The 15,653-nt window shown below is 37.9% G+C and overlaps 1 protein-coding gene across 1 annotated transcript; it reads right to left on the bottom strand.

Annotated features, from left to right (window-relative positions):
• Positions 1-1,037: 1,037 nt before the first annotated feature.
• Positions 1,038-15,644, bottom strand: MONOS_5144 (uncharacterized protein). Its single transcript, XM_067875267.1, has 2 exons — positions 1,590-15,644; positions 1,038-1,531 (listed from the first exon to the last, which is right to left on the bottom strand). The coding sequence occupies exons 1-2, from the start codon at positions 15,633-15,635 to the stop codon at positions 1,364-1,366; spliced, it is 14,214 nt and encodes a 4,737-aa protein (XP_067719972.1). The 5' UTR covers positions 15,636-15,644; the 3' UTR covers positions 1,038-1,363.
• Between the last annotated feature and the right edge of the window lie 9 nt (positions 15,645-15,653).

Below are 15,653 nucleotides of genomic sequence, written 5' to 3'. Positions count from 1 at the left end.
ATCAAAGACATGCTCATATTTCAACGAGCTTTTTGTTTTGAATGTTTTGAGTTATTTCATTGTTAATAAACTGAACTTTTTTATGTTTTTGGTTATTTTTTGTTATTAAACACTTCGTTTTTTTATTATTTTTTCCATTTCACTAAATTTCAACAAATTGAAGAATGCATTTGAATAAATATGTTTTTTCATTAATTTAAAAGTGAAAAAAATATTAATTATCAACAAATAAAGATATGCAAAAGGAAGAAAATCTTTATATTAATGTGATCGTGATTATAATACTAAAAAATTGTTTTTGTTCATTTTTGTGTTTTTTGCTTGAAATCATATTGTTTTTTTTCAAAATTTTTGTGATGATCATTTCAATCCTTTTTTCAACTATTTTTGAACAATTAAAAAACAAAGCAACTCAATAATCACTACAAAATCTTCCATTTGTTGAAATTTAGTGAAATGGAAAAAATAATAAAAAAACGAAGTGTTTAATAACAAAAAATAACCAAAAACATAAAAAAGTTCAGTTTATTAACAATGAAATAACTCAAAACATTCAAAACAAAAAGCTCGTTGAAATATGAGCATGTCTTTGATCTGAAAAATAAAACAAAAAACTCGAGATTTGCCTTCAAAAATCAATAAAATTAAAAAATATTTTCAGGAATAGCTAATTATAATATGTTTAAAATTTTCTATTATTTATTTTTTTCTAAAAGTGCTCTGGAGAGCCAGAAAATTTAGGCCCCGATTAATTTTTTGGGCACCGATAAATTTTTGACCCTAACTCAAAACCCTTTTCGAAATGTCTTTTTAGAAGATTATTTTCTATTTGAAGGTGAATAAATTAATGAGCAATTTTTTGTTTGAAAAAACAAAAAAGTACCAGTTACGAGAAAATTTCTATTTTTAAGCAAACCACACAAGTATCAAACTGAGTCAAGTGTCCCTGATATTTGTCCCTTTTATTACATAATATCTTCTCTATTAATACCTTTCATTACAAAAAATATTGATCTCTTTTCAATAAATGCTCGGGATTATAAACTGAATTCACTTTTTTTGAGACTAATAGATAGATAGATTGAATGAGGCAAGCTTGCATGAAAAGATAGCAGGAGAGGAAGTGTAGGAGAGATAGATTGATAGACAGATACAGAAAGAGAAATTTGTAAAAGACTGTCCAGTAGAATTATGCAAATTTATTCATCTTTATTAACAATTGAAATTAGCTAACTTTCTTGAATTCTTTCGAGAACCTTTTCATTTGCAGCACGTAAATTTCAAAATATTCAGACCTGTATTATTTATGTGTTGCTTCAAATTTCTCCATAAAAACAAAACTTAAAAAATAAGTATAAAATTCTCAAATAAATGTCTCATTTAATAGCCAGAGAAGTGTTTTCATTGCGTCAATGTTGTCAACAATGCCAAATCGAAGAGATTTCAGATCAAGAAGTTCATGGGGATCATTTGGATTCAAATCAGATATGATTAATAATGTGTCGACAAGAACGCTGCGAATAATCATTCCCTGTATCATGAAAAGTTAATGCTTACAATATTTATAAAGCAAAAAAAAAAAAGCAAACCTGGAAAGGGGAGAGCATGCGTGATAAATAAAGACACAAAGAATGTGCAATTCTTAGAGGCTGTATCAACGCCGAGCGTCTGATATTTGGAAGAATTTTAAGTGTCCTGAAAAACAGATTACAATAAAACTCTGAAGATGAAAGAAGTTTTGGGAAATATAAAAGAAATGGATGGCGTTGTTGGATAAGTTCAATCTGGGGAGAAGCAAAAGCAGTTTTTTCTGATGGAATGTTGAGAGTTACATCTAATTTTTTCAAAAGAGGAGAAATAATTTCCCAAAACTTGCCAACAATTTGCTTATCTTCGTCATCTTTGTCATCTTCTGATGATTCTTCATCTTCATCGTCTGCAGATTCATCTGATGATTCGCTTTCTTGTGAAGTGAATAGACTGTGAGTATTTTTTTCTCCACTTTCGCTAAAATCAAAAGAAAACGAATCATTCTCAATGCTTTCATGACTCTGGTCTCCTTCACTAAACTCGTCTGAAAGTTCATCACCATCATCCAAATGCGAAAAGTGCATATGAGATTCATTAAAGTGCCTTTTAAGGGTGTTATTAGATGAAGTTCTGAGACTATGTTGCTTTGGCGAGAATGATGACAACGCAGACTTTAGAGATTTGCGAGTAAATGATTCAGAAAGTGCAGATGAGTGGGTTCCTTTTGGAGAGTAGATATTACGTGTACCGTAATAAGAATGAAAACTTTTAACTTCCTCATCTGTTTTATCTCCCGGAATTAAGGAGTCAGTTGATTCTAAAGCTAAAGCTATATCCTGATTTTTCTGTTTGTTAAGTGCTTTCAAATCTGTTTCATTAGAACCTTTTGTTTGAGAAAGTCTTTTTCGATCTTCAAAAGAATCTTTATCTTTATCTTTTGTTGCAAAGTCTTCGCAATTTCTTCCTGCAACAAAAAGAAGTGCAGAATGAAGATGCTTCATAAACACCTTGATGCAGTGATCGAACAAGAAGCCAAGTTCCGACAAAGTAAACCATGTTCTCTGACAATGAATGAAATAGAAAGAAAAAACAGTGAGTGGAGGATCCAATTCTCTTGGAATCCAATAATCCGTTGCAAATTGACCAACAGAATGTCTCTGTACCAATGCAGTTTGATTATCACTTGTGTTGTGCTTTTTGTTTTCAATCAACTGTAGACTTTCGGTTGATTGAATTGGAAGATGATTCTGAGATAAAGCAGCTTCTGGGAAAAGTGGGCAATCATCTTCATCATAAAAATCACTAAGATCAATCAAATTTCCTTGAGAATTAGATTGCTGCATATTATTTCTGTTTTTATTCATAAAGTCATCACGATCAGTATTGCTTAATTTCTTCAATGAAGATGCTGGAGGAAGTGGAAGTGTGGGCAACTGCACATCAGCATCTCCCTGTGATGTACTTCTGAAACCTATTGAACCAAAGCCAGCTGATGACAATCCTCCAGTTGTCTCACTTCCAAAACTACCATTTGGAGTGGATGCTGCAGTGGAGTTTAGTCGCGCCTTGTTTGCAGCTGAATGTCTCAGACGAATTGGCGGAGGTGGAGGGCGTGTTTGAATGACAGGTGCAGTCCGAGGAATATGAAGTGAAGAAGATGATAGAAGAGTTGTACGAGTTGAAAATGTTGGCGTTGGAGATAGAGAAGGCAGAGGCGTTTGATGGGTTGGTAGTATTACTTGGGGCTGTGATTGTTGATTCTGTTGCGTCTGTGATAATTGTTGGATCGGTAATTGAGTAGATGGCGTGGTTAAATGTAATGCTGTCGCACCATTTGGAGATGTATTATTGCTTGGTGAACCAGAATTTGTTGTGTTATTTAACAATGAATTTGCAGGAGTTGTGATTCTATCACCTTCTACGGGCAAAAGAGGAAGAGGGCATGTTAATGATGGTTGAGTGCTATTTTGCAAAGTCATATTTTCTGGGACTGGAGATGAAGGCAAACTTGCCGATGCAGAAGCTGGTGAAAGAGCACTAAATGCAATCGCATGTTGAGAAGAAGGCGATGTAGTTAATATAAAACTGGATCCCTTTTGAGCTGCATCATCATCAGAATGTGCAGATGGATCTTGTTCAATATCTATTTGCAGGTTAGTACTTTCTCTCAATTCATTGTATTTTTTGTTTAACAAGCCATCAGCATTGCTTTGTCTACTGGTTTCATCAGATTGAATTCCAGATTCGTTCTTATCTATCTTTAAATCCAACGGGATGGCAAATGGAGTCGTCAGAATGGAATGCGTTTCACCAAATTTTTTTGAGAAGAAATGAAATTTTGCCATCCATTCTATCACTTCATTCCACAATGAAGGAGAAGTTACAATAGGAAGATATCCGTTTGCTAAATACAAATCTTCGTCATTCTTCTCAAACTGTGATTCATTTGTAGTCATTAAATTGCAACCTTCGACTATTTTTGTTTGACTATCTTCGTTTTTAGACTGAGCATTTGAATTAGATTTTTTGCTTGAAAGTGAACGGTAATGGATTGTTGGATGATTTCTCAGAAACTGTTCTTCTTTTGTTCTTGATATATTTTTTAATTTCATGTCAAGGAAATAATTAGAGCTTTCCGTCATTTTCTCTTCCGCTCCATTAATTATTCTGTTTGCTGCAATTGTCTGATTTGTTGTTGTTTTTAAAACTTTAACTGAGCTATCACAAGTGAATGAATCAAAGAGATACCACATTGCTTCTGGAAATGCAAGAATAAACTGATGTTCCGATTGAGTAATGGTATCTGTCATTATGTCAACACTTTTTTCATCTTTTGGAGAAGAATCTTCTTCGCTCTTTTTCTTGGCTTTATCATTTTCCCACATTTTCTTCCTTCTCAGCCAGATCCACTCGTCAGTGGCAAGTGAAGATACAACCTTTGTGTGATATGCTTGTTGTGCGGCACAAACAGGGACAAATGCATTCATCATCTCAATCAGGCACAATGCAAAGAATGATTCTGATGCAGTGCCTGGAAGAAGAGATAGGACTTTCTTTCGAAACAGTACAAGATCTTCGTTTTCTTGCGCTATTCTTGTTTCTATTTCTTGAATAAGTCTGTTCTCTTCTTCCTCTTGTTCGTTAAATGCAGAGTCCATTTCTTTGCTTCCTCTTCCTTTTCCTCTCCGCTCACTTCTCGAAAGCTTTTGTGTCTCAAGTGGAAGCGGAAGAATTGAAGGAGATCGTAACAGGCCACTATCCTTATTTGATCCTGCACTCGGATGTGCAAACTGTTGAGAAAAAGATGAAGTATTTTGAACCTCAGAAGGGATTTGTGGATCTTCGTTCTTTTGCAACATATTCCCCGGGAAAGAAGAAGATTCATCAGCCAAATGAACTTGTTTCTGAGTCAATGAATCTTCGTATTTCTTCTTTGTTGTTTTGGAAGGCATAATGATTGTTGATATTGAAGAAATTGCTGGCGCTGTTTGATCAGCACTAGAATTATTTAAACCTTCTTCATCTTTTTTCGTATCATTAATACCTTCAATGCATGATCTTTCTTTGAGTTCACTGTCAGCAATAAATAGAGTTTCTCCAGCATTCCCATCAAGTTCAGATTGTTTTAACTGTTTTCTTTTCAGCTCCAAACGAGTCTCTTTTGGTATGGATCGAATGAATTCAATTGCATTCATTCTCCTTCGCAAGCGAGCATCTTTGATCTGCTTTTTCAATCGTCTCAGATTATCTTCGGTATCTTCCATTTCTCGCACTTTTATCATCAACAATGCATTCTGTTCCACAAAATGTGCAAACTGTTCAGATGCTTGTGTCGCTCTGTGTGCCATTGTTGTGTGAAGGGCAGCAAAACAAGAAACGCACAGCACCAAAATGTGCCTTGTGAGAAGAGATTGCTTTGCCGTTGATAATTGAGAAGAACATGTCAAATTGATGATTTGTTGCATCTGTTGCAACGATAAAGTTGCAGAAGAAGAAAGATTTTTTGTTGAGAAGAAAGGAAAATGTGCAAGAGAGGAAAGGAGAGGCGCAACAAATGCAAAAGAAGGAGAAAGAGAAAGATTAAATGCTTTTGACGAAAGAACTGCTGAAGAAAAAGGAAATGCAGGAGTGTATTGCGCCGATGAAGGAGATTGAGGCGCTTCAGTTTTTAAATTTTTCTGAGTAGAACTTGCATGTTTCAAAATTTGTTCAGATGGCTGTGAATGAGCTGTCAACGAAAAGCATTCATCTTCAAGTTGAATATTGTGCTGGATATCGTGATTAAAATGAGCTAACAACGTACCTAAAACAAAGGATTCGTTCAAGATGCCCTGAAGCATAAAGCGTTGATAAGGAGTTATAACAACAGGAGAATGAAATTCAGAAGAAGCTGCTGGAGAAGAAGGTGACGGAGGAATGAACAATGGTGGACTGGAATTTGACGATGGAGAAGTTGGTAGCATCATACGCGCTGTTGAAGAAAATGAAGAATGGGAAACCTCTGTGGGTATATCAGATGCATTAGGCAAATTTCGTTCAGCTTGCACTTGTCGAGTTGGTAATAATTCGCATGGCGATGCTGGTGAAAAAGAAGAGAAAGAAAAAGGAGGCGTAAGCGAAGGAGAATTCGAAGGAGTTGGTGATAGAATGTTTGGGGATTCTTTTGGTGAAAGCGATGAGGACTTTAGTGGAGAAAACGAATCAAAAGGCAAGGGCAATGGTTGTGGCGTCTTAGCTAAAGGAAGATTCTCTGAAGAATTGGTGATGGTTGATTCAATGGAAGCTGCTGCGTCAGATGCTACTGAAATGATAGATGATGATTCAACTTGATGATTGTCCGTTTGGATTGAAGAAATTAGTGATGTATCCATGTGTGAATGTTGACGTTCATGTTCGATAGAACGAGAAGAATGAGAATGAATCGATTGCAAACGAGAAGAGGGAGACAAAAAGAGCGCTGAAGAGAAAGATTGCGAGTCAGGTACTTTCCATTCAGAGAGAGTTGTAGTTGGAACAGAAGGAAAGCAAGATGAAAAATGAGAAGAATCGAGTGCCTTTTGCGATGACTGACAAGGAGTTGAACATGAAAAGTCCTGCAAAGAAGAAGGCTGCAAAAAAAAGTCTGTTTCTTTCAAAAAAGAATGTGGGATGTCTGTTACCTCTTCCTGTTGACTCTCCTTTCTAAAAGTGCAAATAAGTGTTCTATCCGGATTGATGTTCATTGGAGATATGAAAAAGAAGAAACGAGAAGATAAAAAAGAAGCACGCACCAGCGATGAGAATGCATATGCAAATGACTGCAACGGATAGAACTGGAAAGAGCAGGAACCTCCGACGAATCCAACGAGGTTTGGGAATGAAAGATCTCTAATTAAAGGAATGATGACTGGCTTTGAATCTGTATGTGAAGATTTGGGTGTGATTGATGATGTAACTGTCGAATTTTTTGGATAATCAAGAAATTCTATTTGCTGCTCTTGCGTTTGAGAAAGTGAAGAAGAAAAGTTAAATGGCACAGTCATAGGACATTCAGAAAAATTAACTAAATTGCTTTCATTATCTGATTTGTTACTGAAACCACTTGGAGTCAGAAACGTGTTTCTGTTAGTACGCGTACAAATAATGTATTTATTTAAGTTGTTAATGCTTTTTTTATCATTTGACGGTGATGGATCAACAATTTTGCACAGCATTCTTTTGTTCTCCGAGAATGGAATGGAAGATGCAATTCCATACATAAAACTGGTTTTGTTAGACTTTATAAGATCTCCTCGTTCGTCAATCCATTCACTGAAGAGATCAGTTGCGTTCTCATTTGATGAAAACGTCAAGGGAGTGTGATGAGTTTGAGCTGAAGTGTGAAAAACAGTGGGAGACAGGGAAGAAGCCTTGTAAATGATGCATTTATCAGCTTCGGTTGGATATGTGCCACGTCTTCTACTCTTTGTTTCATCTTCTTTCGATTCATTTGTATTGTTTCCTTCATTATTTTTGAGAATTTGGTTGTCAAAAGTATCGTTATTGTCAACTTTATTTGAATGCTCATTCTCTAAGTTGCATCCAGCGATTTGAGTAAATATTCCATTTGCCACTCTACCCACAAACATCGATGTGTCCATTTCAGTTGCATCCCATTCAGTGAATCTGCACCACACCACACGAGGTATTGTTGCATGGCTTCCAATTGTATCGGCTGAGAGAAGTGCGGCTATTGCAGAAAGGGATAAAGAGAGACAAGAATGAAACAGCACGTTAATAAGCAATGACTGAGAAGATGTAGCCTGAGTAGCGTGTTTTGAATTGTTTTGTGTTGATTGATATGACGCATTTGAACTAACAGAAGCAGATGATGTTGATGAAGTTGATAAAATCGCAAGGTAGTCATCAACATTGTCAAATGGATAAGGATTCGGAGAAATATGTGGAGGAACATCGACAAACAGAATATTCGAATTATTTGTTGATGAAGATTCAGCAGTAGCTGTGGAATTGAGTTGAAAAGGTGGTTTATTGCTATTTGAAGTGCCTGAATCCAAGGAACCAAACTTAAACTCCAGCATTCGAGAATCTTGTTGGATATTCTCAAATCTTTTTTGTTCATTTTGCATTTTGGAGTGCAAGGCAGATGCTGCATGTGTGAGATTTATGCAGGAATCATTTGATAAATGGGATGAAGCATCTGACAAATGCTGTGCAGAGACAGACTCCATCTTCCATTTTCCGCTTGGTGCACGCTGCCCATCGAGTGCCCATTCATCGGCATCTGGGAATAGACACTGGATAACTGCCACACAACAAGACCACTTCAGAAAATCTCTTCTCTCTGCTGCATTCAAATGGCGTGCTGCGAGCGCTGCTTCATCGTCATCTTCGTCGTCATCTTCGTCTGATTCCTCTGTTGTTGTAGTGCTGTCGATGTCCGTGTCATGTGTTGTTGAGTCTGATGAAAGCGACCATGTGTCTTCTGTGCTGTTTGCACAAAATAGATTTTTCTTCTTCTTTGGTTGTTTTGGTTTCTTTAACTTCATTTTTTTGGTTTTGATTTTTTTCTTCCTTTTAACTAAAACAACTTTGCGCTTCTTTTTCATAACGATATGTCTTTTCCGTGGTTTGTCGGTAGTGCTACTTTGAGTGTTAGCTTCTTCGTCTGTTTCTTCTTCTTCAGTCTCCGTCTCTGTTTCTGTTTCTGTTTCTGTTTCTGTTTCTGTCTCGGTCTCTGTCTCTGTCTCAGTTTCCTCTTCCTCTTCTTCTTCTTCTTCTTCACTTTCACTTTCAGATGTTGATGTGGAACTATCTTCAAGTGATGTGCCAACTCCTGTTTCAACGTCATCATCACTTTCTTCCTCTTCGTCCTCTTCTTCTTCTTCTGCATCTTCGCCTTCATCTTCGTCTTCTGCAAACTCGTCGTCAACATCGTCTCTCCTTCTATTTTTCCTTCGAATGTTCTTATGTTTCTTTGCTTTTTTTAACTTTTTCATTTTCTTTGCATTAACATCGACTGTATCTTCTGATGGATTATCTGGAGCTGAAATGCGAATGTCGTCTTCCACTTCATCAAGACGCATCGAAATCCATTTTGGAAGTGTCCGACGATAAAGTGCTGCCAAAGAAGAAGACACTCCTTGCTGCTGTGGATGTTGCTGCGAATGATCCTGAGAGAAAGATGCAATTTTTTTCTTCTCTTTTTCTTTTTCTTTTTCTGCCTTTTCAAGTCCAAGAATTACGCACAGCTCTGTCAGCACAGTGATAAAGAACGACCTTCGTAGAAAAAGTGGAACATTCGTCCGAAAAGTGCAGCGTATCATTTCTTGAATCAGCAGCCCTTTCAGCAGAGGAGGCAGAACAAGGGTATGCCGAGTGATGTGGGTGTAGAATGAAATGGATGAGGAAGGAAGCTTTCCTCTTTGAGCAATTGATTGCTTGTTAATCTCACTTTGAGAAAACAAAGTGCTTTTAACAGACATTTGCTGATGTGATGATTGTAATGAATGATTTGGGTGATATGAATACTGTTGAAGTGATGGTGTGATGTTTGAGTAAGGTGATGAAAGGGAAAGAAAGCGAAGAAGAAAAGAAAAGCTGAAAGGAAGTGGATTGAAGCAGCGGAATGGAGACTGCGGAATGTTGATGGGGTTATTTTTAGTCTGAGGAGCTAAAGAAAGTTGAGATAAATGCAATGTTTTTGTGTTTACAGCTCTTCCGTTTATGTTTAGACAAATCGGTTTGTTGACTCTCAGTAAAATACAGCAGCATTCATATATTCCTTTCAAAATTGCTTTCCGCATCAATTTGTGTTGAACAAAAGAAAAAGGAGGACAAACAAGAAGAAACAGGAACTGGATAGCAAGTGGAGAAAGAGATAAAGGAGAAAGCGTCTGTTGAACAGTGTGTGGAACTTGTATTTGCAATTTCTGGTGAGTTGGTTGTTGTGCAAGTGGCTCAGGTGTTGGTAATTCTGTTTTTGTGTGTAAATGCGAGGAATTGGAGGAAGGAGCAGGCAACGTTTTGCTTACCTCAACATCCGACAGCTTGGGTGATTTCGTTTCAGCTGTGGGAGACGAAAGTGCAGATTGTGAGATTAACTCTGTGTTCTGTTCAGAATTCTTTTCGGATAAATTTGAATGAGATTCATTTGATAAGGAAGATGGAATCTGTAAAGGAGCAGAAGAATCTGATAAATGTGGAGAAGAAAATTCTGACACAGATGAAGATTTTGCTTGCAATGAAATAAGAGATGGAAGAGGCAAAGAAAGCTGGTCTGTTGAGTGTAAAGTTGATGGGGTTTGTTCTTCTGCTGCTGTGTAGTCCATTTGTTTGGCTTCTTCATTTTGTGTTGATACTGTTATATCATTCGTCTTTTCGGATTCGTCTGTGTTTTCGTCATCACTTTGAATCACTTTTTCCCATTCAATTTCCTCCCGTTCAATTTCCTCTCTTTCTTCACGTGCCTCTTCCTCTTCTTGTTCTCTCTCAAACAATTCGTCTTTTTCTGTATATTCCTCGTCTTTGTGCATTTCTTTGTGTACCATTGAATCATCATCCTTTTGATCGCTGATTTGAGTTTCTTCGCTTGTTTCCTGTTTTTGTGACTCCTTGCTTTCCTCTGCTGTTTGCTGATGTATTTTTCTTTTGTGTTTCGCTTCTGTGTGAAGTTCTTTCTTTTCATCGAAATCAGACATATCACTTTTGACAGAATTCTCTGTGTCAACAACTGGTTCTTCTTTGAATTCTAAAGTTGGGCTGTTGTCTATTGAATTGTCACTTTCTTGTGTAGATTCATTCGCCATTGAATCATTTGTCGATGTGTCATCCATTTGCTCTTCTTTTGATGTGTTAAATTCAGATGATCGATTCTCCAAAGAAACATCATTTGCAGACAGAGAAATGTCATCCGATAAAACTTGTGTTTTCATTGTCTCATTCTCATGGCTAAACATTGCTTTCGATGCTTTCTTTTCTTTTAGCTTTCCTTTTGAACTTTTTGTTTCTGTAACTGAATTTGTGTTTGATGGATTAGTTGTGCTTTGCCGAGCAGAAGATGAAGAAGCAGATGCACCAAAAAAGCGATTCTTCTTTGACAGAACAGAAGGACGTATGCAAAATGCACTTTCGCGATATGGTTGATAGAATGTGTCTCCAGGGCAGAAGAGCGGATGTATTTCGTTTGTTGTGGATTTTGTGGATGATTCTGTTTTCTGCTGAAACTGAGCGTCCAAAGGAGACGAGGATAAACCTGATGAATTTTGTGAAGGTATGTTGGATGTCGGGACATCAGGCATGTATTTTGATACTTCACTGATTGGACAAATGTAATGTGCAAACAAAATCTGCTTCAAAATTTCGTTTGAGTCAGAAGTTTTCCTGTCTCTTTCTTCCACTTCCTTACTCTCTTTCTCTTTCTCTTTCTCTTTGCTTTCTTTGCTCTCCTTCAATTTCTGCTCTTTCTTTTCTTTTGTCTTCATTGCCTTATCTCTTCCTCGCAGCAACGGGATTGTCACGGTCAGCACCCACTCCACTTCAACCAGAAGAAGAAGAAGAGAATACACTTTTTCTTTATTTTTGATGACTTCAGCAAACAGCATCTTCATTCGCATCCACAAAAGTGTGTTATCCAGCGACGTTTGGCTTCCCTCCGCACCAACTTCGGTAAAGCCACGTGACAGAATGTTGCTTGACACAAGCTCTTTGAAGCATTCCTTCTTTTGCTGGCGAGAAGATAAACGTCGATGAGGAACAGGTGAGTGAGCTCCTTGTTTTGCTGTTTCATTTGCTTTTTCAACTTCTTTGCATTCATCATCATATTCGTCATCGTCTTCTTCATCGTCATCAAACGCCGCATCCTCCTCTTCTCGTTCGTATCTGAAGAGCAACGGATCTCGTGATGTTGCAGTTTGATGATACACAAATGTTAGCTGCTCGAAATAATGAATGCATTCGAGCAGGACAAATATGTTTGTTCTTTCGTCTTCCATCAGAAGCGACAAGAAGGATACGACTGAAGAAGATGACGGGCGATGTAATGGAAATCGCGAAAGGAGAAGATCAAACAGTCGGTGGAACTCGATGTCTGGTGGAGCATCGGGCAAAGTTAGATCGAACGATGAAAAGGGGAATATCGGTGCAGAATCAGAATTTTTGTTTTCTGCAGATGAAGAAGATTGAGTCATTGATTGTACTTTCTTTTTGTTTGTTGCATCATCGTTTGTTTCAGATAATTTTTCTTTGCCTTCCTTTTCAACAGTATTTGTTTTTGAGGAATAACCTTCAGAATTCTTTGTGTCATCCGCTGATTTGCTTTTGTCTTCATCTTGTCTGTTTGGCAAAGTGGAAATGGATTGATGCTTATTATCCATGTTTTCAGCTTTCCCGTTTAGTCTTTTGGTATCATCTTCTGCTTCATCCAAAGTAAGTTGTTCAGGTGAGCCATCTTGAAAATGCTCCATTTTCAATTCATTGCTTGCATTGTTTTTGTTTCCGCCCATCTCTTCAATGAGAGAAGTCTGAGAATTGCGTGGCAAATCCAATCTGCTGCTGGATGGCAAACTTGAATGCATATCAAACATTGTTGGTCCGTTTGAACTGTTGCTTTTGTTGCCCAAATCGCTCTCATCAAAGAAAAACGGAGGAATATCGACAAATTCTTCATCGTCGCTTGTATCTTCAATAAAGTCAACTTTGTCTTTTTCTTCCACTTTTCCTTCTAATTCTTTCTCTTCACTCTTGTTTTCTTCAGAACTATTGGCTGCAATATCGTCAGTGTTTCTTTTACTTGTTTCGAGATCTGCTTGATTCAATACCTTTCCTTCTGTTTTATCTGATTGATCAATCTCTTTTCTTTCTGCGTTATCCTTCTCATCGTCAGAATATTCCAAATTATTCTTTTCAAATGTTGCTTCTACGTCATTTGCGATGTCAGTTTCTTTTCCATCAAACAAATCTTCTTTCACTTCCTCTTCTTCCTTCTTTCTCTCTCTCTCATCTTCTATGCCTTCTTCTTCCTCCTCCTCAATCTGCTTGTCCGCAAGTGTTCTTCTTCTGAAGCATGGTACAGAGCTGGAACGAACAGGAGCACAAGTTGGCGAGTGAGAACGCGATGGGCAGGCAGACGAGGCAATGGAAAAGACGTGTGGGTCGTTGAATGTGTCAGACGAAGAAGGAGGAAGCGTCGAAAGATGCTCTGAGGACGAGCTAGACGAGGCAGATGGGTCCTTCGATAGAGGAAACGGGATCGAATACGACTTTGAAAAGGGAACGGCAGAATGCTTGTGACGTTTGTGTGCGAAAGAAATTTGACCTTGAGAAGAAGAATGGGAAAACATTGGATTGCTAAAGTTAATCTCTTCATTGATGTTGTCAAACACCTTTGTCTCATCGGAACCTGCAGAAGCACTCGGTGTTTTCGGCAAAGCAGTGTAAGAATAGTGATGCTGCATGGGCTTTTGATGAATAGGCGATATACTCCGATTGGAACGAGTTGCGTAAGGCATCATTTTGTATAAGTGTGTCAGTTGATTGTTGTCAACGTCACTTTCTGCCTCAGCCACTTCTGATTCTGATTCTCCCGCCCAATCTTCTGATTTCTTCGAGTCTTCTTTTGGAGCTTCATTCAACACATCGTTTTCTGCAAGAGCAGTCGGAAGAGTTCCATCAAATGTTTCTGTTGTTTCAGAGCTGTTTGATTTTTCTTCAGAAAAATGACTTGAGAAAAGCTGAGTCTCTTCAGCTGCCGAAGAATCGAAGTGAGCCAGCTGTTTTGAGGACGATTCCTTCAAAATGTCTGGTTGTGCATCAATTTGAACTGGTTGTGAAATGCTAGCTGGGTTCTGAGGCTGAGAAGTCTGCAGAGCGTCTGTCAAAGTGATGGGAGTTGCTGGCATCAATCCCAAAGACGAAGGTAAAGATGCAGAAGAGGACAAAACGGGCACTGGAGAAGATGCTGCTGGTGAAGCGGTTGAAGATGCTGCTGTTAAGGAAGAAGAGGAAGAGAAGGAGGAAGAGGAAGATGAAGATGAAGAAGAAGAGGCAGCTAAGCTGAGAATCGGAGCACCTTTCATCACTTCTCTCTTCGTTTCTCGCCTCAGTGCAACGATTGTGACTCTTTCTGTGCTGAAGCCTTTTTTCGTCCGCATCATTTTGATTTTCTCCTCTTTCTTTTTCTTTTCCTTGTCTGACTCCAGTTCGCGAGCAAGGACTTGCAGCATTGGCCGATAATCAATCGCTTTTGGCTCTTCTTTCTTCTGTTTGTTTCGTTGTGATGGCCGTTGGAACTTCTTCTGCTTGACGGAAGTGTTGTCGTCTGTTTTGCGTTCTATTCTCACTTCTGAATGTGAATTTGTATCGTTTTCAGTCAATTTAATGCTAACGTTTTTATTTCCTGTTTGATTGTACAAATGACGAGATTTATTTTCGTCAGAATCTTTTTCTTCTTCTTCCTCTTCCTCCTCGTCTTCATCATCTTCTTCTTCGTCGTCGTCTTCATCTTCCTCCTCTTCCTCTTCTTCTTCCTCTTCCTCATCTTCCTCCTCTTCTTCTTCCTCCTCTTCTTCTTCCTCTTCTTCCTCTTCCTCATCCGTTTCGCCATCTTCTTCTGTTTCATTTGTACGTCTTCTAGCGTTGAGTCTTGCTTTCCTTCTTTTGTGTTTCCATTGCTTTTTTTGACGTCTATGCTTCCTTTTCGCTCTCATCCTTCTCCTCCTCATCAGAGAATGTTTTCCAGCACGAGCCACAGAACCAGACTTTTCATTTGAAGTGTAAAGCGATAATGGACTGATTGCCAAAAGGAACTCAGCGAGAATATGATCGGAAATTGTCGAGGATGGAATTTTTGTAAACACTTTTTGGTATCGTGAAGAATGGAGTGAACGAAGAAAATAAAACGAGGATTTTTGTTGTTCGCAATTGAGAAGTTGGTCGGTATTCAAATGCTCCATCGCATCTGTGCTAATTCCCTCAGTTGCAAATTCCTCTGATTGAAGAAATGATTCGATGTTCGTTGAAAATTCAAGCTCAGATGCTTTTCGAGGCATTCCAATCAATGGAAGAGCTTCAAAAAACGGAGTCAATGGTGGTTGTTCTTTCAAAGGAGTTTGAACTTGATTAAATAAAAATTTTTGATTTTTTTTCTGAACAGAAAGTTGAATTGGTGCTGCTGGTGGATTTAAATTTAATTCTTCAAAAGTTACCGGACGAAATACAACTCGTGTGAATGAAATCTCAGAAATGGCAAGGATGCATCCACATTTTAATAGTCCAGATCGAAAAAGAGCGCGTTCGCAAACAGAGTCGATCATGCCCGGACTGATAGTTAAATAAGACATTGAATCACTGATAACAAAATTTGGAGAAAGAAGTAGCAGTTGAACATATATTGGAAAAGTAAATTGTTTAGGGTTATAAAAGCATTGCAGAAGAGGACTCTTAAATTCGTATTTTGCTGGGGAAAACAACGAAAGAACAGCTTGTTTATATTGCAGGCACTTTGTTTTATAGCAATGAAATGCTACTCTTCTTAATTTATTTGAAACATAGCAGAGGTTTCGAAGATCAGATAGCGATAAAAAATTGCATATTAAATGAAGTATATCGTCAGGAAAATCATCTAGCATTTCTGATGTATCCCACTA

This window comes from Monocercomonoides exilis (genome assembly GCF_001643675.1).
Source record: "Monocercomonoides exilis strain PA203 chromosome Unknown scaffold57-524287, whole genome shotgun sequence".
Lineage (NCBI taxonomy): Eukaryota > Preaxostyla > Oxymonadida > Polymastigidae > Monocercomonoides > Monocercomonoides exilis.
This window is presented reverse-complemented; position numbering and strand designations above follow the sequence as displayed.